The following is a 26412-nucleotide window of genomic DNA, read 5'->3' on the forward strand; positions in this document are numbered from 1 at the left end:
GGGATGTACTTGTTGTACCGTGCCGGTGGAGGAGCTCGGCATTTTTCTTGTACATGAATCATTTCAAAAATTGAAAGTTATCATAAGTGACAGGAATTTAAAAAAAATTAGTACTGGCTGAGAACTGATCCATGGATCTTTGCAGTTGTAGACTGACACTAACCCACTCAGTTCCAGTCACACTTCTTACTAAGTGTATACCAAAGCTTTTGTACTGTCATTTTACTTTGTAAGTGCTTAACTTCTTTCATAATGTGGTTTAGTTTATATTTCATGCAACTGAATCAGCATATTTCCAGCCAATACTTTACTATCACTTCTCTATAGCAGTCCAAAAAAATAAAAAAAATTCAAAATAATAAGCCACGTTATCCTAAAAATCATATTAAGAGAACTTTCATCTACATTTTCTTTGTCCTGTCTTTCACACTTCGTAAGTGTTAGACCTGTTCAGTCCAGTTGAAAATCCAGTGGATGTGGAAATACTTTCCTTACTGTACTCTAATATATCAACTTATTTCCTTACTGAAATCTAATATATCAACATAGACATCATACACTTCATACAATGCTTTTAAATCTTTATCTGATTCTTCCAGAATTCTTTATGCCATCTCAATGTTCAAGCTCATTTTTGTCTCACCCAGTGTTAAACAAAATTGTATTAACTGAAAGACCAATTTTGGTTACTCACCTCATGTAGTGTTAGAGGCTTCTCAGGCTTGCGCTTGCAGTCAAAGCGGCCATATATGGCTGCGTATTTCCTGATCTCTTCCATCCTCCTTGGGTCATCCTCTGCCATGCTGAGCACATGCTGCAACACAGCCCACTACTACTGCTTCACACAGGTCCAAGTGCACACATCATCTTCATAAATAATGGAAACAGGTTAGTGTCCATATTGTGTAACAAATGTGTGAAAATGTGCAAAGTTATGCTTACAACATTAGATGTTGCTATATCTGTGGATTTATTTCTTTTTCAGAACTGTGTCTAAGTAACACAGATGAAGTCTGAAAAGACATCAAAATTGATCGCAACTAAAGTAAATTCTCTCTCTCTCTCTCTCTCTCTCTCTCTCTCTCTCTCTCTCCATTTCTTCATCTGCCCCCACCCTCAATAATTTGCCATTACCCCCTACATTTAACATGTCAAATATGCCTAGGATTTTAATAATAATGATTAAATATTTTAATGTAATCATAATAACTGTTTTACAATGCCATTGGATCACCCCTGCTGTCTTCACCATCTGAAAGTTGAGATCTTATTATACAGCTGTGCCAACTGGATGTCAAAGTCATAACCCTATGACTGCAAGTTGTGCTTGGTTGCATCCTGTAGAAGTGGAGAAGGTGCCAATTTCTGGAGACAATTCTTGTCCCACCTTGAAATTTCATGCCTTTTTCTCTTTATGATGTAGAAAATGGCAGTTTTTGTACCATCTGTTACATTTTGTCCACAGATGGATCATATATGTGCAAATCTATAGTATAACATTGTCACTTTTGTTTAAATTTAGGATTTACTGGAATTACTATGGCATAAAAACTGAATGCAGCCCCAACAAGTGGGTCACGTTTGTCCATGGGCAAATGGTGAACTACTGCCGTGATTGAGTTGTGTAGCAAGGGGAAGGAGTGTCCTTGTGGAATTGGAGGATAGTGTCAGCCAGGTACATTACAACCATGTATATGTTTTACTGTTGAGGGAGGAGAGGAGTGTTCTGGCATATGGCACTGGATCCTATGTTGGATATTGAACTGGTCCTTTTCTGCATCTCAATAAGGGCTACATCAGAAAGCAACAGTGGGAAGATTGGGGAAGATCTTGAAAATTTACCAATAAATCTTTTTGTAGTGTTAAGGAATTCCTTTCAAATGAGTAGAATACTTTCATTTTTAATGATAAGTATCAGTATAATATAGCAGATTTTTAATTGTTTATACACTACTGGAAAATGAAAAAAGAAAACCTTTATGCAAGTGACTAAGGCATCCCATACTTGCACAGGACACTACAAGTGCACAGTTAATCTGATGATCAAATGTGCAGCACTGCAGAGAAACCAGAAACTGTGTTATCAGCTGTGGAATGTTGCAAGCTTCAGAACAGTTATTCACCCCAAGAGCCAGTAGCAGCCAGTTTGCCATGGCATCCTGAGATCCATCTGTGTCTGCTGCATTGTTAGCATGCTGCAACAGTGTGTATGTGAATTGTTTGTGCAGTTGATGGAGTTTGAGCAAGAACTTACAGTGGCTCAATGGGAAGCTGGATGGTCATATTGCAGAATTGCACTACACATGGGACAAGAGGTCTCCACAGTGATTTCATGTTATCACCACTGCTCGGCGAAAGGTGCACATGCCCATCAGCCTGGATCCTGACAGCAGCCATGCACAGCTGCACAATAAGACATTGCATCTTACAAAGTGAAGTATCGGACTTCCCCATGACTTCACAACAGATTAGGGATGCTTGTGCCACGCTATCAGCGAGAATCATTCACAGCTGTCTCCATGAAGCGAGCTATGATGCTGCATGTAATGCCCCAACATTGTGAAGCCTGCCTCCAGTGGTGTAAGAAGAGCTTCTTATAGAAGGACAAATGGAGATTTTGTTTGTTTTCAGTGATGAAGTTGCATCTGCCTTGGTGCCAATGATGGTTGTGTGTGTGTGTGTGTGTGTGTGTGTGTGTGTGTGTGTGTGTGTGTGTGGTGTTGCACAGTTGAGTGTCAACATCCGGAGTGTATATGACAGAAGCACACAGAGCCAACACCTGGCATCATGATACGGAAAGTAGTGTCTTTGGTGACCATGCACCAACAAGGAAATATGCCTCTCCGTCGAGACATAGCATATCCACATGTATCCTGTGCCACCCAACGGGCTCTCCATGGTCTATGTCAACTACCCAGGTCAGCTCTATCCCCAGATCTCTAAGTCATCGAGCACATTTGGCACTGGGCGTAATGTCATCTTGCACAGTCTGCAAGACCAGTAGGAGATCTGGGTGAATCGAGGCACCAGGTGTACAGTGTACGGTGGGCCATTCTGCAAGACTACATTCGTCTTCATGGAAGAACTGCAGCTTGCATTGCTGCAAAAGCAGGGTATACAGAGGGTACTAGCGCTGACATTTCCTGTGCCCTGTCAACTGTCCTCAGATGCATATGGCTATGTCGATGTGATTGTTTGTTGTACGAGGTCTGTGAGAAAAGTAATGAGACTGACAACCTGCAAGAAGTCTGCTAATGCTGTGTTGCTCTACTTGTGTTGATTGGTCCGTTCATCCTTTCCAGATGCTCAGTCCGAGTTTGAGCTCCTTACTGCCATCAAGCGATTTTTGAGACAGCCATCACTGAAGTTGTGCTTTTGTTGTGTGATATGAGAACGGCGTGGAATAGTGGAATTTAGAGAAACTTTATGGAATCTAGTTTCGTATTAGACTTGAGGAATCTGCGAGAGTGACTTTGAAAAGTTGAAATAGAACTATGGGGCACATTCCTTGTACAGAGCACAAATTTTTCGGTGCCACAAATCATTTTTGAAAGACCGAGAATCCTTTGAATATGAACCTTCAACTGCAAACACCGACGAAAATGTCTAACGTGTGGATGCTCTTGTGAGATTAGACAGACGTTTAACAATAAGGATGCTATGTGTTACAATTATGTCCTTGAAAGGCTCAGAAAAAGGGTGAATCGAGTGAAACGGGACATTAGAAACAAGTGGAGGGCGCATGTCAATGGTCGCTTCTATCACAGAATTTTTGACTTCAAAATGTATTCCTGTTGCTCCCCCCCCCCCCCCCCCCCCCCGGCCCTTCGCCTGATTAAGTCCTTGCGACTTATTTCTTTTCTCGAAGTTCAAAAATGTCTTGAAACGACGTAATTTTGGGTCTTTGAAGAAGAAACATGTTAAAGGCCTTATCAGTTGAAACCTTTCAACATTGCTACCAAGAGGGGAAGAAACAACTCCGCCAGTGCACTGTACAGGTGCTTGGGTATAGTATTGTTGTGTGGAAAAAATAAAAACTGTTTAGTCTCATTATTTTTGTCACTCACCTGTTATACATCTAGGAGATTACGTCAATAAAATTGTTATGATTGTCTATCTACTGAATCGACGAATTCTTGGGATTCTTTTTTTCATTTTCCAGTAGTGTAGTTGTTACCACAAAGCTACGATAGGAAGTGTAAGATATGTCCGCAATCCAAAGCAAATCCTGTATTTGACTATGGAGAATAAATGAAATGAAATGTTTGAAAAGGTTTGGATCCTCCTTTAATTGCAGTGCCGAAACAGCTGCTGCGCTAGGTAAGCTGTATTACTTGTCGTAAACAATTTGACAACCAAATAAAGTTAAACTGTGTAGTGAATGCTAAATCCACAGTGTTCCCCTTTGTCCTTGCCAATATTAAATTTCTGATTTTTTGTAATCACAGGGAGTCATTTCCAGAAATGCACCGGAATTCTGAGGTGAATGAAAAGGTATACCTCAGAATGGAGGAGGCAACTATTGCATTCTCTTTCCATCCCTCTCGCTTTTGGGGATTCTTATGGGTAGGCAGCTGCGAATTGTAAGTCGAGGCTAGAAACACGTTCCTTATGCGCACTGCTTATTTGAGAGATTGTACAATTTCAAATATTAATTTCCAATTACTGGTTCGAAGACCCTCTACTTTCTGTATAATTCTAACCCTTTTTCTCATGTCATATTACTAAGTCACACTGAGTTATACGTCCCAGTGAGACAAATTGACCAAATTATGTTCACATTTTGGAATTAAGTTGAAACTAATAATGGGAGGCCACGACGTTCAGACCAAGGATTTACCTCAAAGTTTGTACACTTGTAATAGTCCATTAGGACAACATAATGTGCAAGTACACTACTGGCCATTAAAATTGCTACACCACGAAGATGACGTGCTACAGACGCGAAATGTAACCGACAGGAAGAAAATGCGGTGATATGCAAATGATTAGCCTTTCAGAGTATTCACACAAGGGTGGCGCAGGTGGCGACACCTACAACGTGCTGACATGAGGAAAGTTTCCAACCGATTTCTCATACACAAACAGCAATTGACCGGCGTTGCCTGGTGAAACGTTGTTGTGATGCCTCGTGTTAGGAGGAGAAATGGGTACCATCACGTTTCCGATTTTGATAAAGGTCGGATTGTAGCCTATCGCGATTGCAGTTTATCGTATCGCGACATTGCTGCTCGCGTTGGTCGAGATCCAATGACTGTTAGCAGAATATGGAATCGGTGGGTTCAGGAGGGTAATACGGAACGCCGTGCTGGATCCCAACGACCTCGTATCACTAGCCGTCGAGATGACAGGCATCTTATCCCCATGACTGTAACGGATCGTGCAGCCACGTCTCGATCCCTGAGTCAACAAATGGGGACGTTTGCAAGACAACAACCATCTGCACGAACAGTTAGACGACGTTTGCAGCAGCATGGACTATCAGCTCGGAGACCACGGCTGCGGTTACCTTTGACGCTGCATCACAGACAGGAGCGCCTGCGATGGTGTACTCAACGACGAACCTGGGTGCACGAATGGCAAATCATCATTTTTTCGGATGAATCCAGGTTCTGTTTACAGCATCATGATGGTCGCATCTGCGTTTGGCGACATCGCGGTGAACGCACATTGGAAGCGTGTATTCGTCATCACCATACTGGTATAACACCCGGCGTGATGGTATGGGGTGCCACTGGTTACACGTCTCGGTCACCTCTTGTTCGCATTGATGGCACTTTGAACAGTGGACGTTACATGTCAGATGTGTTACGACCCGTGGCTCTACCCTTCATTCGATCCCTGCGAAACCCTACATTTCAGCAGGATAATGCACGACAGCATGTTGCAGGTCCTGTACGCGCCTTTCTGGATACAGAAAATGTTCGATTGCTGCCCTAGCCAGCACATTCTCCAGATCTCTCACCAATTGAAAACGTCTGGTCAATGGTGGCCGAGCAAGTGGCTCGTCACAATACGCCAGTCACTACTCTTGATGAACTGTGGTATCGTGTTGAAGCTGCATGGGCAGCTGTAGCTGTACACGACATCCGAGCTCTGTTTGACTCAATGCCCAGGCGTATCAAGGCCGTTATTACGGCCAGAGGTGGTTGTTCTGGGTACTGATTTCTCAGGATCTATGCACCCAATTTGCGTGAAAACGCAATCACATGTCAGTTCTAGTATAATTTATTTGTCCAATGAATACCCGTTTATCATCTGCATTTCTTCTTGGTGTAGCAATTTTAATGGCCAGTAGTGTAGCAAAGCTTAGGCGATTTCGAGAAAACGATTTCGAGAAAACGATTTCGAGAAAATCGCACCAGAAGTTTTACACGGCAGTGATGTACCGTTGCGTTGCCACCCTGAGCAGGAGCTGGCGGTGGTCGAGTGGTTAGCATCAAGTTCCGTAAACCTTGGATTGCTGGACAGAGTCCCACTCCTTTTTTTTTTTTAATTTATAGATTTTCCAACACTAGTCATATTATTTCACAACATTTTGCGTTTGAAAAGATATGTAATGAAATATCGTGGCCTCCTCTTATAAATACGTATTTGGTGTAATAGCATATGAAAGTAAAATGTATTATAAAATAATTTTAAATTCTTTCATTGTGTTGGCTACAGTGACGCGAGTAGAGTTACCTCGAGGTCCTTGCAGACCTTCTTCTTGGGGTTGTGGTGGCGCGGCTCGAGGTGCGGCAGGCTGCGCACCAGCGCGTCGGCGGCCTCGGCCAGCCTGGCGACCTGCGCCTCCAGCAGCACCGGCGTCACCTGCAGCGGAGAGCCCGCGCCCGACCCCGACCCGGGGCAGCCCGGCGGCGACGGCGCCTGCCGCACCGGGCTCGTGCTGTCCGAGCCCTGCACCGAGCGGAAAAACTATCCGTCAGGCGACCCGTAGCACTGGCATCGATTACCAGTTCGATACTGGATCACAGAGGGTGCAGCTACTCACAGAGGTCCGATGTGGGCTGTAATCATCGTATGGCCGTGAAACTTGGTAGATGTTCTAATGTATTAATGCGGAACCGATTTACGCTGGGGAAAAAAAAAAAAATTAGTTCCAATTTGGGCCAGCAGTAGCATATCTGGAGCTGCGAATGCAAGAAAGACATACGGGAATGTTACTGTTTGTAACGGATTAGGAACGGGCCGTGGACAGAAAAGCCGATACAAGTGAGAAAGACGTAATGTTGATATTATTAGTAACCACTGCTTACGCAGTTCGTTCAGTATGAGCACCAGAGACGTCAAACAGATGGTGTACATAGCCAGCTTTGCGCCTGGTGGACAAAATTGGAACTAATTTTTTTCCAGCGTGTATTGTTTGCAAATTAAAGGAGGGACATTCATGAAACACACACACTATTTAAAAGGTATATCTCATGCACAATTCTGAAAATGTGCTAATCAAATTTTGCCTAATGCTTTACGTGAAATTAACATTTTTGCTGTTAAGTTCCTTGGATTATATACCGGGTGATCAAAAAGTCAGTATAAATTTGAAAACTGAATAAATCATGGAATAATGTAGATAGAGAGGTACAAATTGACACACATGCTTGGAATGACATGGGGTTTTAGTAGAACCAAAATATATATATATATATATATATATATATATATATATATATATATATATAAGTTCAAAAAATGTCCGACAGATGGCGCTTCATCTATCAGAATAGCAATAATTAGCATAATAAATTAAGACAAAGCAAAGATGATGTTCTTTACAGGAAATGCTTAATATGTCCACCATCATTCCTCAACAATAGCTGTAGTCGAGGAATAATGTTGTTAACAGCACTATAAAGATTGTCCGGCGTTATGGTGAGGCATTGGCGTCGAATGTTGTCTTTCAGCATCCCTAGAGATGTCGGTCGATCACGATACACTTGCGACTTCAGGTAACCCTAAAGCCAATAATTGCACGGACTGAGGTCTGGGGACCTGGGAGGCCAAGCATGACGAAAGTGGCGGCTGAGCACACGATCATCACCAAACGACGCGCGCAGGAGATCTGTCGGACATTTTGTGAATTTTTTTTGTTCTAAAAAAACCCCATGTCATTCCAAGCATGTGCGTCAATTTTTACCTCTCTATCTACATTATTCCGTGGTTTATTGAGTTTTCAAATTTATACTGACTTTTTGATCACCTGGTATATTTAACTTCTTACGGAAATTAAAAACTTTATTTTCAAAAAATAATATATGTACCTATTTCTCAGAAACTGTTCAATACATTTCTACAAAATTTTCTCTGTTTAATCTCTTTGCATGTAGCAAGCTTCTCTCAAGACGTTTTTTAAAGATATCGAATAGAAGAATTTTAATACTTTTTAAATTATAGATCTGTAATTGTAATACAAAATTCATGAAAAATTACGAGCTTCTCAGCTCACACTCAGAATCTCAAAATTTAACTTTGACACAACATTTATTGGGTCAGAAGCAAATGTACCAAATTTCATAATTCTAGCCTTCATAGATACTTCAAAAAATATAGTTTTCAGGGAATGCCATTTTAAGTTCAGCCTAACTTTTTTCTCGTGTCTGCTCTTCAGTTGGCCCCACATTCGTACTCAGGGTCCTCTTTCCCTTCAAGGCTTCTCTTCTGGTTTCTTGTTTTCTGCCTTTCTTTCTTTCCCAGATCTTCAACTGACTTTTCAGGTGCGGAGAGACGTTGTAAATCTATTTTTCACAAGATGCCTTCAGAGAAATTTCCTATCTTAAAGCCCATTCTCTTTAATAACTTCATCCTTCCTACGTTGCCATCATTAAATACAAGAAATGCGTAGCAAGTTGCAATTCCAACAAATGTAGCAGATGAAAATGTGATTTTAGGGCATCATTCCCATAGGAGTGAATTCAGAGACTCATTTGGATTCTGGGTTTTGCCATGAACACAATTCAGAATCGGACAGAAACCTGTAAGTAGGCTTCACAACATCCAGGATCCAATTTGGAAGCCTCTCATTGTAAATGAATGTAGGGGTTTGTTATCCCTCTGAGCCTGTAGATGTTGAAGTGTTGCTTCAAGAAGTGGACGTGCCAGGAAGGTCGTGTCACACATTCAATTATTTTCCAGGCACTTCGGATGCGATTTCATCATTGTAACTTTCTATTAATAAATACAATATAAATTGAAAATTGTCATTTTCAGTGAATTTCATGAACGTTCACCCTTAACGAATCAGCATACCTACCAAGTTTTTCTGCCATACAATTATAAGAGCCCACACTAGACTTCCGTGAGTAGCCGTACTTCACTTATAGCCGCGCGCTCTTGTGCGCCTTGTCACGGTCCGCGCGGCTCCCCCCGTAGGAGGTTCGAGTCCTCCCTCGGGCATGGGTGTGTGTGTCGTCTTTGGCGTAAGTTAGTTTAACTTAGATTAAAATAGTGTGTAATCTTAGGGACCGATGACCTCAGCAGTTTGGTCCCATAAGACCTTACCACAAATTTCCAATTTTCTTTTCACTTATAACTATCCAGTACATCGTGTTTGTACAGAATGAAATTCCTCGAAGAAAACGATCTATTCACACATAACCAGTACTGATACAGAAAATATCGTCTTTTGAAATACAACTGGCTCTTTATTCACACGAAGTAATGAATGCTATCGATAGGGAGAGTTGGTTCCACATTTGTACATTTCGATAAGGCTTTTGATACCGGTCCTCACAGCCGACTTCTAATCATATTAATTACTTACGGAGTATCGTTACAGTTGGGCCACTGGATTCGTGATTTCCTGTCAGACACGTCACAGTTTGTGGTAACGCACGGGGAGTCATCGAGTGAAAGAGACTTGATATCAGGGGTTCGCTATGAAGCGTTCCTAACCGGTATAAACGATTTAGCCCACTACCTGAGCAGTCCTCTTAGTATGTTCGCAGATCTAGATCTGGTAAAATCATCAGTAAATTAAAACAGATTGCAAAACCATTAGACAGGGTATCTGTTTGATGCGAAAACTGGCAATTAGACCCCGAACAATAACAAGTGTGATGTCCTTTACATGACTACTAGAAATGTTCCGTTAAGTTTCGGTTGCACGATAATCCACATATTTAGTAGTTGTTGATTCGACTAAATGGTCATGGATATTACACGTGAGTTGGGGTTCCAATAAGAACAACGGCGTTTTCGTTGCGACGAGATCTTTTCACAAAATTTCAATCTCTCCTCTGAATGTTAAAATATTTTGGTAACTCCCATCTATATACTGAGAAACGACCATCGAGATAAAAAAAAAGTCGGAGCTAGCACCGAAATATTTAACTGTTTATTTTCTCTCGTACCATTCGAGAGTGGAACTGTGCGTCCACAGAAATTTATACAGTGGATGTAAATGATTCGATCAGTTTCGAGAGGTATTGCTGCATTTGGCACTAAACCAGGGGTTTAGCAGTGTCACTTCTGGAAGTGTATGAGAGATATGTGATGAATTAAAACTCCGCATTCCACATTAGAGAGTGGCGTTAAGAGAGAGGGGGGCGGGGGGGGGGGGTTGCAAGTGGCCCTCTTGAATCTCTTGGCGGATGCCCCTGATATCGCTGAATAAGAACTCTGCATTCCACATCATAGAGGGGCGTGAGGGGGGGGGGGGCAGTGACTCCTTTTGCATCTTGCATCTCTTGCGGTTGCCCCTGACTTCGCTACAGGTCTGGCCCGTACTACATCGTTCATGGCACTGCCAACCTTAGCAAGCAGTTGTGGTAGCCATTACTTCGGGTACTCACTGGTGTGTTGTGCGTTTCTCGCTGTTTTCTTTTCTTATTTTTAAATGACCCAAAGTCCGTTACAGGGTTCGAGCACGATTCGCACGACCTATCCCAAAACGGACCGTTGATCGCAATCAACATGCGTCGTCACTTCTGCTTTCGCAGAAGCGCGAAACTCATGGGTAATCTGCCAGCCCTGCGAGAGGGAGGCGAGGTTGTTTCCACATATTGCTCCACCTCCGTGAAGGTCTAAGGTGTCTCAGAGTGGACGTATTTGCATATCGCTTTTAGTTCTGATGCTAGAGAGGCTAAGAGAGATGATAAATAGAGAATGCTGATACATAGGTACAGAGTTATTTTCCCCAGATTTTCATGGGTCAGTACCAACTTATATAAAAAAACTCTCTAGTTATCGCCAGAATAAGCGAGGTAACAAATGTAGGAACTTGAATGTTTTTACGCACGTAGAAACACCAACAAGGTGGAGTTGACCGTTGGGAGACGCCTGTGTCTGACAGATTAACGTTCCAAATCTTCCACAAACGCAAAAAAAGACACAGTTAGGTTGGTCATAAAAAAGTAACGCCAGTTTTGTCTGTCGGCTGTTTTCTTTGAGAGGCTACGTTTTCAGCAACACCCAAATCGTGGTTCTCATTTTCTGGACCTCTTTTCAGAAATCAACACGTGTTTCCGCCATACCTACAGTCAGCCTCCAGACCACGCGGACAAACAGCTTAGGTGCCACGTTGTAGCAGTGTTACTGGGTGTTAAAGCCTCAGAACTTTTGGTTTACAACGAGCAAATCCTTTAAGTATCCTCTTTCACACTTTTCGTGTCAACTTCATTAATAGATTTTACGATGGTATATCGAAGGTGCGACCACACCCGAAGCTCAGAGTTATCCATGCTGCCACTCACGTAATGCTAAGAGTTCTTCTCCGCGGTAGCATCATTTGACAAAATTTCTCTCACGCTCGGCTTCATTTTCTCTGGTATTTTGGCATTTATTTTGTGTGATTTTCTCCTGTTGATAGAGCACTGACTGCCAGTCCAGTAGACTGCATACGCTGAATAGTTTAAATATGCCTTGCCAGTCATTTCAGTATTTTTCACCAGGAGCTTATTGGACGTGTAACTGAGGGTTTTATTTCTTATAACTAATTTATATAGCTTTGTGATCTCTCCATTTCTCAACTTCCATTCGTAAATTCATAACAGTCACAGTGATTAAGCTAGAGACCAAAGTTAATGACGCTTACAAAAAAAAAAAAAAAGGTTCAATTGGCTCTGAGCACTATGGGACTTAACTTCTGAGGTCATCAGTCCCCTAGAACTTGGAACTACTTAAACCTAACTAACCTAAGGACATCACACACATCCATGCCCGAGGCAGGATTCGAACCTACGACCGTAGCGGTCGTGCAGTCCAAGACTGTAGCGCCTAGAACCGCTCGGCCACTCCGGCCGGCAATGGCGCCTACAAATACGAGAGGAAGCTACTGAAGTCTGCATCAGTCAGGAGAAGAAGCTGTAGGGTAGGTGCCAATTTTACCAAGAACAAGGCGCTAGGGGAGGTTTTTATTTTCGGAACTAGCAAGGCAGACGGGATAGACAACATTCCTTTGAAACTTTTAAAATTATTGGAGGAACTTAGCATGTAGAATGTTTGAAAATGGAGTAACGTCATCGATATAATCACGAAGATATAAAAGGGAAAAAAATACGAGAACTATCTCAAAATTAGCTCTATCTCCGATTAGCACTAATGCTCAGCGTCCCCATTATTTTTTTGTATGCCCTGTAGGAATCGAAATATCGCATTTTGACAAATCCATGTCCTGGAGGCCAAACATTCTGCCCCTTCTAACTCACACAAAAACTGATATTGCTCTCATGAACTTTGACAGGATATACTGGCACTTGCTATCACGTTTCCATTTCGATGACGGCTGTTCACCACCCGAGCTTCTCATAACGCTGATCTTTTGTAAGTCACACAAGTGAGTACACTGATGGGTCTGCCCTCACGCCATGTTGCTACAATCTTAACCACTTACTGCGTGTGTACCGTTCGGAGGTTTGATTCATTCCAGCCGTTTTTCCTCCTTGGGCTGCAATTTTCACATACTATCTTGTAATTGGTAATTGTAACAGTTCCGCTATTCTGACGGAGGCCAAACCTTTCCATGTCTTTTAGCATGTGGTCAAAAGCTTTTCCCAGTTTTATTAATGCGAGTCTAAATATTTTGAGCTGACGAGGACGCTGTTAAAGACTGGGTGAAGAGCAGTTAGGACAAATAATACAGATAATTTGATTCGAAAAGTGATGAGAGCCGCGCTCTGTGCGGACGTCTTCCCCCGCTCTTGTCACGGGTGCAAGGAGCGGGATACCGACAAAGCAAACAGCACGACAAAAGGCGGCGTTCATTCACTTGGCCGCAGCTGGCGCCGCGCCCCTCCGCTGCTTCTCATTGTCAGCCGCGGAAGAAGAAATAATTCAGGTGCGCCGGGGTCAAGCCGTCCGCCACCTCAGCCCCGTCTCTAATTTTAAGTCTCCCGCCAAGTAGGCGCCGAACTACACAGCCAGGCTGGATAACACGCGCACTGAAAGGAACTAACACGAGGGCGACTCTAAGGTTTTAATTACCTCCTCAGAAAAATATAGATACCTAATTAATCTGTTGTTTGTTTGCACGTACACGTGGTACACCTTGAAATTCCTTCGCAGAACGCGGCAAGAAAAACACAAAATGGGCATCCCATCTCCAATTTATCAATAGGCTGAATCATTTTATTTTGGTTCCTCTAGCGGCGTATTTCGATATTGCGGCGCGGGGATTTCAACGTGTACCGGGAATGTAGATACGTTTCTGCAAAACAAACAAAATAGTAATTACGTAACGTTATTTTTTTTCGACTTAACTTAATGACTATTTTCGTGAGTACGAAGGAATGCTGAGAGGTCCTTAGTACTTCCCATTTATTAAAAAAAATTGTAATAAAAGAAAAACAGAGAAACGCGAATTAATAAGATATTCTGCCTGACGTGGAATTTTTATTGTGGAAGTCCTCTACCAACTGAGCTACCCAAAGAGGACTCACGACCCGTCGTTCCAGCTTTATTTCCACCCACACTTACTCCACTGCACAGTGAAAATTTCATTCTGGGTAACTACTGTTATTAACGAATCAATCATTCGCTCAAAAAGACAATACAACGCAACTTCGTGAGGCATTTACAATGTCACAACTTTGGTGTCGCTGAGGCTGGTAGGAATCTGAAACAGTACAGTCGACACTAACTGCCGACTTTCAACGGTAAGTACTTGGTGGCCGGCGGCCAACTTATCACGCCCTTACTAGAGCTAGTCTATTTTAGGCCCATAACGTACTAAGACAACAAAGAGTGGGAGACACGCCATACTAACACAGCAATAAAAGTGGGGGCCAAAAACGAAGCGCTGGTTGGTTGTATTGGGGAAGTAGACCAGACAGAGAGGTCATCGGTCTCATCGGATTAGGGAAGGACGGGGAAGGAACTCGGCCGTGCCCTTTGAAAGGAACCATCCCGGCATTTGCCTGGAGCGATTTAGGGAAATCACGGAAAACCTAAATCAGGATGGCCGGACGCGGGATTGAACCGTCGTCCTCCCGAATGCGAGTCCAGTGTCTAACCACTGCGCCACCTCGCTCGGTTAATCGAAGTGCTCCGATCAAAAAATGTGTAAGACAGGGGTGTAGTCTTTCGACCCTACTGTGCAGCCTGTACATCAAAGCAGCAATGACAGAAATAAAATAGAGGTTCAAGTGCGGGATTAAAATTCAAGGTGATGATATTGCTATCCTCAGTGAAAGTGAAGAAGATTACAGTATCTGTTGAATGGAATGAACTATCCAGTGAGCATAGAATATGGATAGAAAGTAAACAAAAGAAAACCGAAAGTAATAAGAAGTAGCAGAAAAAAGAACAACGAGAAATTTAAGATCAGAAGTGGGGATGACAAATTAGACGAAGTTAAGGAATTCTGGTACATGGGTAGGAAAATAGCCCATGGCGGACAGAGCAAGCAGGACATCAGCAGCAGACTAGCATTGGCAAAAAGGGCATTCCTGGTCGAGAGAAGTCTGCGAGCATCAAACATTGGCCTTAATGTGAGGAAGAAATTTCTGAGAATGGGCGTTTGACGCAGAGCATCGTATGGTAGTGAAGTATGGACTGAGAGAAAATCATAACAGAAGAGAACCGAAGCATTCGGGATATGGTGCTACAGAGGAATTTTGAAAAGAAGGTGGACTGATACGGTAAGGAATGAGGACGTTCTCCGCAGAATCGACGAGGAAAAGAATATATGGAAAACAGTGACAAGAAGAAAGAACAGGATGATAAGACACCTGTTAACACAGCAGGTAATAACTTCCATGGTGAAACTTCCTGGCAGATTAAAACTGTGTGCCGGTCCGAGACTCGAACTCGGGACCTTTGCCTTTCGCGGACAAGTGCTCTACCAACTGAGCTACCCAAGCACGACTCACGGCCCGTCCTCACAGCTTTACTTCTGCCAGTATCTCGTCTCCTACCTTCCACTCGCACTTGCCCGCGAAAGGCAAAGGTCCCGAGTTCGAGTCTCGGTCCGGCACACAGTTTTAATCTGCCAGGAAGTTTCATATCATCGCACACTCCGCTGCAGAGTCAAACCTCATTCTGGAAACTTCCATGGTAGTTGAGGGAGCTGTAAAGGGCAAAAACTGTAGAGGAAGACAGAGATTGGAATATATACAGCAAATAATTGAAGGTGTAGATTGCAAGTGCTACTCCGGAGATGAAGAGGTTAGCATAGGAGAGGAATGCGTGGCGGGCTGCGTCAAATCAGTCAGAAGATGACGCAAAAAGAAAACCTATTTTATACGCTTTACCAATTAATAATAAGATCGGTACGTGTGCGACCCGATGTGGCGCTAGAGAACATCAATATTGGCTCTCGAACAAAAAACTCTGTCGACCACTGATGTACAGTGTTACCTGGCGGCCGGGAGACGGGAGTCCGCAGGCGACGCTGGAGACTGAATGAGGCGAGTGGTCGGCGGCGGCTGTGGGGCCGGCCGCGGTGGTGGGCAGAGCGCCGGCCGCGAGGAGAGCGGCCGAGGGCACCAGCGTCACGCCCGTCGCGGCGGTGGTGGTGGAGGTGGAGGAGGCGGGAGAGGTGGCGGCGACGGGCGTCGCTCCGGCGGCAGTGGCGGTGGCGGCCGCGGGCGACGACAGGCCATGGTGCGCCGCCTGCGGCTGCGGCTGCTGCTGCTGCTGGTGCGCCTGCGGCGGCTGCGGCTGTGTGGAGCTGGCCGTGTGGTGCAGGTGGTGGTGGTGGTGGTGGTGGTGGTGCGGGTGCGGGTGTGGGTGGTGGTTCTGGAGCGGCGCCGCGACGGCCACGGCCGCCGTCACCGGCACGGCGCCCGTCACCGGCACGGGGACGGCGCCCGGGAAGCCGGGCACCAGCGGCGTCTGGAACAGAGCTGTCCGCAGGCCGCCCTCAGTCACCAAGCTACTCCTACTCAGACAGGCTTCACAAATTATGTTTCAAAGTGCCAGGTGTACCTCAAAAGCTGTACGTCGCTTAAGGAGAATTTACCCGGGCCATATTTTACGGTATTGTGTGGCTGAAATAGTGCTGCTGCCAACATTTCCACAGTCTCGATGCTACAAACAGCAACACTGTGGCATGGAAACCTGTATTACTGATGGAATGGTTGGTTCAAATGGCTCTGAGTACTATGGGACTTAACAGCTGAGGTCATCAGTCCGCTAGAACTCAGAACTACTTAAACCTAACTAACCTAAGGACACCACACACATCCATGCCCGAGGCAGGATTCGAACCTGCGATCGCAGCGGTCGCGCGGTTCCAGACTGTAGCGCCTAGAACCGCTCGGCCACTCCGGCCGGCTATTATTACTGATGGAGCTGGCTCTTGCATGTAGAGAAGGTTGCACATCACGGAGAGGTTTACTTTTGAAATTTCGAGAGAACACTTTCTGGAAGAAGTCGGACAGCATATTATAGCCGTCCGGAGTGGCCGAGCGGTTCTAGGCGCTACAGTCTGGAACCGAGCGACCGCTACGGTCGCAGGTTCGAATCCTGCCTCGGGCATGGATGTGTATGATGTCCTTAGGTTAGTTAGGTTTAATTAGTTCTAAGTTCTAGGCGAATAATGACCTCAGAAGTTAAATCGCATAGTGCTCAGAGCCATTTGAACCATTTGAACATATTATATTACTTCCTGCCACACACATCTCTTGAAATTACCACGACGAGAAAATTCGGGCAATCAGAGCTAATACAGAGGCTTACCGAAAATCATTCTTCCCACGCGCCATTTGCGATTGGAACAGGGTAGGGGGTTCAATTAGTAGTACCAGAAGTACCCTCCGCTACACACACTTGCGGAGTACGATGTAGAGGTGTCGCTAACCAAGGGTGCACAATATTTCGTTTGGCCAGGCCAGATCCTTGACCGACCTCGTCTGTAAATGCTTTATATAAATTATATGAATGTGTTCACGTGATTGATTCGCCTCGATGGGCAATGAATACACAACGTTCAGTGCGCATGCACAGTTACCTCCAGCGGGAATCTAAAATTAACGAGCATGGAGGACAAGCTCGGGCTCAGTGGATAGGGGGCGCTAGGTGGGAATGTGAGTCGGCCGGGGAGTATGCCGAGAGAGTTTGTGCCATTGTGTTAAACACTATTTCGCATTGCACAACTACTCGTCACTTCCGAAGGCGTGTCGCGCAAAGAGAGGTGAAGATAGGGAAGCGTAGCGAGAAAGGGCTCTGCTAGCACGCGATGAAACAGAGAGAAAACTGGGAGCGAGGGGATGAGAGACACCTTCCACAAGCCTGTTCTCACGAAGCAGATTGAATTTTATTGACTACCGGCGGTCGATGCGCAGAACGGTTCAAACCTAGGCAACCTTCGGACGTGAAGCGCCCTGTAGCCAACCATTGGCTTCAAATACAAAGGAATTCAGGTCCACCTATTGTACAATCTACTGTTCTTTCTAATGTCCAAAGTTGTTTCAGAACCTTGGTGCCATCGTCAGTGGGTACTTTTATTCAGTTCTGTAAAATGAAAACTGTACGCCGCGCGGGATTAGCCGAGCGGTCTAGGGCGCTGCAGTCATGCACTGTGCGGCTGGTCCTCGCGGAGTTTCGAGTCTTCCCGCGGGCATGGGTGTGTGTGTTTGTCCTTAGGATAATTTAGGTTAAGCAGTGTGTAAGCTTAGGGACTGATGACCTTAGCAGTTAAGTCCCATAACATTTCACACACATTTGAACATTTTTTGAAAACTGTGCAAATATACCTACTGATGATAGCACGAATGTGTCGAAACAGGTTTGGGCATTTATAAGCAACACTTTGTTGCATAATAGGAGGAGGTCAATTCCCATAATTTAGTCTGGAAACGCGTTTGCTCTTAGAGCTTCCATACCAAACGAAGATTATTGTTTCAAATACGTGTTAACAACGTGATAATAATTGAGTGTACGGCGGCTGTTCGGAAAGTAAGGAACGACTGGTTACGAAATGGGAACCACAGTGAATATCCGCGGAAGCTTTGCACAGGCGTGTTGGACAGTGTCTCTAGTACACCTGAGGATTGCTTTACGTCGCTTTTCTCAGTTCTGAGTGCACAACGAGCACATAAAAGTCCCTAGAAAATAGCGTATGCCGCCAAGTAGGATGGCCCGGTGAGAGATGTCGCCTGATGCCACTCAGCCCACATAACATAACTGTCACGTGTTTCCTTCTACATGACAATTCTCGGTGGCACTTTGCAGGGACAATGAAGACGCTGCTGCAGCGTTTTCAGTGGGAAGTGGTTGATGAGCCCCAATACAGACCGCGATTGGCTCTCCCTGAGCCGCTGGCTATGGAGAAAACATTTTGGCACAGACAACGAGCTGTTTAGAAATTTGTCGGAAAGCACAGGAGTCTGCCTTCTGTGACGAGGGTATTGGAAAGTTGATACAACGCTACGACAGACGTAGCTTAAAGGTGTATCTAACAGTTGCAGGTAAAACAGTTTTGATTTTCTCTGTGGTTCCCATTTCGATCGTTCTTGCTTTCCGAATAGCCCTCGAATAAGGATAACAGTATGATTTGTTACCCGACTGGGCTATATAAAAGAAAAGTGTTACAATTCATCCATTGCGGTTTTCAATTGTTACACCATTGTCATCAGGTGTGAAGCATCTGAAAGTATACTAGTGAGAGTACGCTATGTTAGCGTTGAAATGAGACGAGTCTTAAGTGCAATGCTTTCGTTCGATGTGGTAGCTATAGCAATGATGGAGCTGAGGCAGCACGACATAGTACTACCGCCTAAGGTGAAGCACACTCCTTGTGATGTACCGCGCCTTCCAGACGAGCGGAAGCTCTGATAAGCGACGATAACGTCTCACACAAATATAGACAGCCCTCCCAGTCCGAATCCCTTCTTTTATGCAGTCCATTCACAAGAGAAATGAAAACGCCTCCCCGTGCCTTCGTTTAAGATGCGGCGATCCACTTTGCATATCTGTAAATAAAGCGAGGACCGAGTGGGCTAAATAATTGAGCTCCAGGTGGTGCGCCCCCTGGGCCCACTGCCACCTGTCTCTGGCCAGTCATCAGTGCTGCACCCGGCCGGCGGTGCCTTATGAAGATCCACAGCTCACATCTCCTTAAATGTCTTGCGCATTTCTGCATTCCAAGCAGCAAGAGTTCCACTCTTTCTTCTCCAACCAAATTCCGTCACTCGTTCATATTTCCAATAGATTAATTTGGCATTACTGCTAGCCTTTATTAAAGAAATTAGCTATTGACTGGCCGTTAAGAGAATTCGATTTCATGTGACACTTTCACTCTACAGTATCTCCAACACAACTCACACTCGCAGTTGAGTACTTGACTGATGATGTCAAGTTTACAAGCGAGAAAGTGAAAGTACATGTTACACACTTGTTACTGATTCTCGTGTGGAATAAAGGTTATACATTAAAAATCTTTTCCAACCCCTGGTGCCGTCCAGGATTTTCAGGAGGTTTCTCTTGTTCGCTAATTGTACACAGATATATTTACTGACACTAGGTATTTACACTTTTTAATTAAGGAAAAGGCAGCACCAGTTGCCCTGTAGCACCTTATCCAGTCCTCTACCCGTTTCACTGCCTCGGTACTAGTGAAGGGCGTGTGTTGGTTAGAAGGAGGGCAGTTGAGGGCCTGCAACCAACTTGTCTGCGTGCTAGACACACTGAACTTACACTTGGACCGAGCGAGATGGCGCAATGGTTAGGACACTGGACTCGCATTCGGGAGGACGACGGTTCAAACCCGCGACCGCCCAACCTGATTTAAGTTTTGCGTGATTTCCCTTAATCACTTCAGGCAAATGCCGGGATGGTTCCTTTGAAAGGGCACGGCCGATTTCCTCCCCTAATTCGATGGGACCAATGGACCTCGCTGTTTGGTCCCCTCCCCCGAATCAACCAACCTACATCTGAAGTTACGGCCTGGAGTGAGATTTTGTATGACAGCAGGAGCATTCTAGTGGTCATCCCACTCACCGTGATGCAAATTTGTACGTAAATATGGTGATTCGACTGGTTGTGTTGCGATTCAAGAGCAGAATTCCAAGGAGTCTTTTCAAACAGGATAACGCTCGCCCAATACCACTGTTTTAAACCAACACGCTCTATAGAATGTCAACATGTTGCCTCAGCATGCTCGACCACCAGATGTGTCTTCAATCAAGCAGATATGGGATATCATCGGACGACAACTCCAGTGTCAACCACAAACAGAATTAACCGGCCTTGTAATGATCGAGCAAGTGCAACATTCATGGAACTTCATCCGACAAACTGACATCCGGCACGTATACAACACAATACACGCATGTTCGCATGCTTGTATTCAACATTCTGGCGGTCTGGAGGTTACACCGCATTTCACATCTGCAATGGCTTATCTCGCACTTACATTAACCTGCAATTTTGCAATGTTAATCACTTAAATATGTTGTCTAGACCAAAGTATTCCCGAAATTTCATTACTCTTCATTAATTTTTTGTTGTTGCGATTATTTTTCCGTCAGTGTATGTTCATGTACAGAAAGACTGACATGAGCGATAACAGGGGATAGTCTTATCTGCAGTTTCTTGAAGTTGTAGACAGCTTTTCTTGTCTGGCTGGGCAGTCCAATTATTAGTTTCTCCATGTTTCCTCAATAGTGTGTTTAATTAATGAAAAGACTGTCCTCTATTATCGCTCATATCAGTAGTCTGTCTGTACATAAACATATGTAAGTCTTGTTCTTTCATCTTCAATCATACACATGTTCACATGTATCATATGTATGGCAGTTTCAGATCCACTTGAGAATGGCTTAATAAAAAAACCGAAACCAGTACTGGACTAAATAAAGTTCTACAGAGCAACTGGAGCGGCCTATTCATTAATGAAAAAATAGTTGCGAAGAACATGGAGAAACTAATAATTTATATTTTTGTCTGTGTTGTATTCTCGCATAAACAAATTAAAAATAGTTCAAACTCCCCAGTTTTAACCAACGTTTTGTGAACGTTTCTATTGGGTGTAAGTCAAATGCCAGACCTTGAAAACCCCTTCCACATATTCTCAGCCATAACATCTCTGCCTCACACCTAGCTCTCTGAGTTCGGAGTGGAAAAAACCGGAGACTACATTGTTGCGAATGTGAGACAGCCTGCTCTGAGCACTACGTCAGGACATTGGAAAAGGAATACGAGCAAGTCATCGTTGGTTACCTGCTTTTTGCCGATCGCCCCCATGTTCCCGTGCTCGATTCTCTGGTGGTCGCCTCGGAATTTCCACCTTACGCGAAACAGAAAACATTTTAAGATACTTTTTATTTTTTGCTCTCTCACATTTTTATGATACAATCATACCGGTTTTGTATTTTTTTTATTTTTGGTTCGGTCACATTTTGGTGATACAATCATACCGGTTTTGGTCCTCAAAAGCCATCTTCAGATGCTACAACAGAGAACGGAAAGGCTTTCCTGTATGGTAGAATCTGAAGATGGCCTTTGAAAAACCGTAAGCGGTCATGATTGTATCATAAAAAAGTGACTGAGCCGTATATTAAAATTTAAAAATTCTGCAAACGGAACGTCGTTTCTTTCAGAAAACACTTAGACAGCGGAGTTTTTCACAAATCCCAAAGGGGGCTTGAATCATCTGTGAGGAGGTGGAATACCAGAATATTCGTGGAGAACAGAGACTGCTTACAAGAGAATAGGTAAAACTGTGTAGCGATACAGGAATCGAACACGGTGGTTGTGAGTTGCTACGAGGTTGGTTTAAATGGCTTTGAGCACTATGGGACTTAACATCTGAGGCCATCAGTCCCCTAGAACTTAGAACTACTTAAACCTAACTATCCTAACGACATCACACACATCCATGGCCGACGCAGGAGTCGAACCTGCGACCGTAGTAGCAGCGCGGTTCCAGACTGTAGCGTCTAGAACCGCTCGGCCACACCGGTCGGCTACTACGAGGTACGTCACCAGAAAGCGTCCCACTGGCGTATCCAGAACACGAACTTGTTACTGACACTTCTCCATTTCTTACAAAGTTCGCACAGCTTCTCCCACTTCGGCGCCATTTTGCTTGACACGTATACTCCGCAAAAACAATTGCTCCTCATTAAGAGGATCTTTGCAACGACGTGCAATGAGCATAACGTGTGAACTGCAGCTGTGGGGCCTAGAATGGCGGTCCGTCTAGGACACAGCTGACGTCCGTTTCACCGCTTGACACTAGAAGCAGGTTTCATAGAGACTCGCCGATAAGGTTATAGAGAATCCGCCGCGCGAGGTTCAAAGCATTCCGCGAACTGCAGAGTGGCGCGAGAACAGGGCGGCGTCCGCTAAATATACCCTGGCGGAACCGCGGCGCAGTCTTTTGGAGTTGTCGAACCTGCGTGTAAGACACAGAACGCACTCATTACGACTACAACATTTCTCCTAGGTTGTAACGCGTCTCAAAAGAAGTTGTGGCAGTCTGTCGACGTTTTTGGAGCGCTGGTGACTCTAGTGACTGTCTGAGATTTTCAGACTTCTTTACCGAACTTCGGCTAGTGGATGCTTGTGGCCTGATGTCTGCGCGGATAAGAGGAATGAAATCCGCACCGCATTCGTAGTAAATAATAAAAATATCTAAGCCACTTAAAGCCGTTTGGTATGCCAGAGCCCTGGCGGCAGGACTGCCCTAAATCTAAATTCTCGTTTGCTGAAGTTCAACTACGCAATTTACATTCCATTGACAGAGGACGTAGAGGCTAATCGCGACCACATTGTAGTATAACACAGAAAGGTCAAGTCTGCGGGGCACAACCCATGACCGGGTTACCGACCTGACTGCAGGTAGAGAGCAGCTGTCTCCGCCGCGGCACTGGGAGGGAGAGGGTGGCAAGGCCATCGCCCCGGCCGCCTTTTATCCCCCTGGAAAGAACCCCAGCATCCATTTGATAGCAGGCTCAGAGGACCTTGGGCCGTCCCAGAGGGACTGGAATGAGGAAAAATCCGTGCACCTAGCCGGTATTGAACCCGGGACCTCCAGGCAATAGGAAATGAATCCAACACCTTCATTGTGTATGCACGGTTACGTTCTACCTTCTGCGCGAATCTCAAAGTAGCGAGTATGGAAGCTATTGGCAGGGACTCGGCGTGGGTGACACTAGATAATAATGTGGGTCGGCCGGGAGGCACCGAGATAGTCCGCGCGATTGCGATAGACATTGTGTTCGAATGGCGATGGATGAAATGTGGACTCACTTTTCTGTTTGTATCTTTCATTCTTGTTAACTTGCTTTTGGTAAATTCGACAAAAAAATAATGCGTTGATTAACTGGTTCTTGGAATTTTCGTCTTGGTCTCTTTTCTGGTGTATTCTTAGAAAGTTCATTTCATTCTTGTGGCCCTATTTGTCTTCCTTGTTTGTTTAGTTAAGAACAAATTAAAAAATTGTAGCAGCTCGCGACTTGAAATGATTTTGTTTTCTTTTTTCAGTGGCAGAAACAATGTAGGATTAAGTCCGATTCTGTTTCCTTCTCTTCTGACTACTACGTTGTTAGGTTTCAACACAAAAAATAAATACAAATAAAAAAATTCAAAAAAGGACAGTATTATGTCTCGGACTAGCACAGTGACAGGCTGGGGGAGGTATCGTAGCCAGGCCTCGGGATTCGACCCCTGCCCATCTTCTCCACGCAGCCTGAATCTGACTTTCCTGCGGAGTGGTTAGCGCGACTGTCTAGTAACTATGATATTCCAGGTTCGAATTACGGTCCGGCAAACATTTTCACTCGTCAAAAAAAAAAAAAAAAAAAAAAAAAAAAAAATGGTTCAAATGGCTCTGAGCACTATGGGACTTAACATCTATGGTCATCAGTCCCCTAGAACTTAGAACTACTTAAACCTAACTAACCTAAGGACATCACACAACACCCAGTCATCACGAGGCAGAGAAAATCCCTGACCCCGCCGGGAATCGATCCCGGGAACCCGGGCGCGGGAAGCTTTCACTCGTCGCCGCTGATTCTGCATGAAGTCCATATGCAGCTTACATTAATAGTTCCTTCACTTTCCTTTGCTTTTCCCCCCGTCCACATTCAATTTACATGAAATTTACATGATAACATAGACTGTCATATTCTTAATACGTTCCTTACGTTATAACTTTCCACCGTGCTTAATAAAAAGGACATTTCTGCAATATTGGAAAATCAAATGTGTCGTTATCATATGTTGCATACTATTTGGACTTAGTCATATAGTTCACTTATTAAATGTACATTAATGTATCATAATGCAGAATAATGTCAACTTGCTACACTTCTCAATTTAATACGCGCTGCGCTGGGTATTTGCAAATACATTTAAAAGGAACATTGATAGATACACCGATTTTACAGCGAACGCTATTTGTGACATATGTAACACACAAACAGAAGTCACACTACGAAGCGAGATTTCAATGAATGGAGTATCCTAGAATATTCATCAGTTAGCTGTGCGGTAGTTTTCGGTAAATGGAAAGTGACTTCTGTTACTACAACCGAAACAGGAATGTCTCACACGTAAGGCAGTTGCTGGTGCGACGGAAACACGATGCACGATGTACTAAAAACCAGGAAAAAGGGTCTTGCAGATGTCAACAGCGCATCTACCCTTTGCAGTAAACAGCACATTGAAGCCAACAGCCGGCCGCTGTGGCCGAGCGGTTCTAGGCGCTTCAGTCCGGAACCGCGCTGCTGCTACGGTCGCAGGTTCGAATCCTGCCTCAGGCATGGATGTGTGTGATGTCCTTAGGTTAGTTAGGTTTAAGTAGTTCTAAGTCTAGGGGACTGATGACCTCAGATGTTAAGTCCCATAGTGGTTAGAGCCATTTTGAAGCCAACAGTGGCACTTAGTTCTAAATGGGCAATAATACTGTCTTAATAACAGTTCTGAATGCGTCACATGGCATTGTGGGAACTGCACAACATTTGTACGAAACAGCTAATTGTTATCTTCATGTGCAACTTGAATATTGTGTGGTTCCCACAGCAACATCTGACGCAACCCCTACGAAACTTCCAAGAATTTATTACGTCGGGAATGCGTCGAACAGCCTGTCAGTAACAGTTACAATTATCCATCGCATGTCTTGCAAACGGACGAAGTCGTAACACTGGCACTGTTCTTTGACCTCGAACCACAAGCAATTATTATTGCGGTTATCCTCAGATATCCACATCGACGTAGGCTTTTGTGCTAAAAAATAATTGTTACTACCGTTATCAGTGGCCATCGCGGCATTCACTTTAAGTGTTTTACGGAAACCACTGGGATGTGAGCCACCGTTTACCCGAATGCGAGTTCAGTGTCTTAACTACCGTGACATCCCTCGATGGGTATGAGTAACTGCCGTGGGAACATTGCTTCAGGGTTTTCATTTCCGATTTTCTACTAAAATTAAAGTCGTACGCCATTGTTGATTTCTTCGGGGTAGTGTCTAACGCGTATCTGTCGGACGGTGAGAGAGTGAGAGAGCGTGATATGGTTCGACCCAGTGCCGGCACGTAGTCCACTCCTCTTGAATAGCGCAGTGGTTACCGCAGAGCTGAACGTGCGCACTTATTGGGCGGATCGAAATGTCGCGTGCCCTCAGTTTGTGATATTGAGGAGAGGTTTCGAATTTCAACCATGATATTAGCGCTAAATTTGGAGGTCTGAAACTGTACGCCACAACCTCACCTCCCCTTGCCTGTCAAATAACGGCAATGCAAATACATCCACACCAGGACTAGAACCGACTACCTCCGACGCTAGAAGACCAGTGTATGTATTGAGAATCACTTCCAGACTGAATTTTCATTCTCCAGCGGAGTGAGCGCAGATTTGAAACTTCCTGGCAGACTGTGTGTCGGATAGAGTCTCGAACCCAACTGCGTTTGGGCGCCCAGTCGGTAGAACACTTTCCCACGAAGGGCAAAGGTCTCTTGTCTGAGTCCCGATTCGCCACGTAGTTTAATACGGAATCGTGTTTGACTCTCAATCTTGTCGTTTCAATTT

General features: G+C 44.5%; 1 protein-coding gene across 1 annotated transcript in view; it reads right to left on the reverse strand.

Annotated features, from left to right (window-relative positions):
- The window catches only part of LOC126204136 (NGFI-A-binding protein homolog), a 456325-nt gene that overhangs the window by 37262 nt on the left and 392651 nt on the right, over positions 1-26412 (reverse strand). Inside the window, exons 4-6 of the mRNA XM_049938579.1 lie at positions 15793-16280; positions 6685-6900; positions 695-814 (exon numbers count right to left, since the gene is read on the reverse strand). Coding sequence (XP_049794536.1) covers positions 695-814; positions 6685-6900; positions 15793-16280 — 824 coding nt within the window. The remainder of the gene's footprint in view (positions 1-694; positions 815-6684; positions 6901-15792; positions 16281-26412) is intronic.

This window comes from Schistocerca nitens, chromosome 1 (assembly GCF_023898315.1).
Source record: "Schistocerca nitens isolate TAMUIC-IGC-003100 chromosome 1, iqSchNite1.1, whole genome shotgun sequence".
Lineage (NCBI taxonomy): Eukaryota > Metazoa > Arthropoda > Insecta > Orthoptera > Acrididae > Schistocerca > Schistocerca nitens.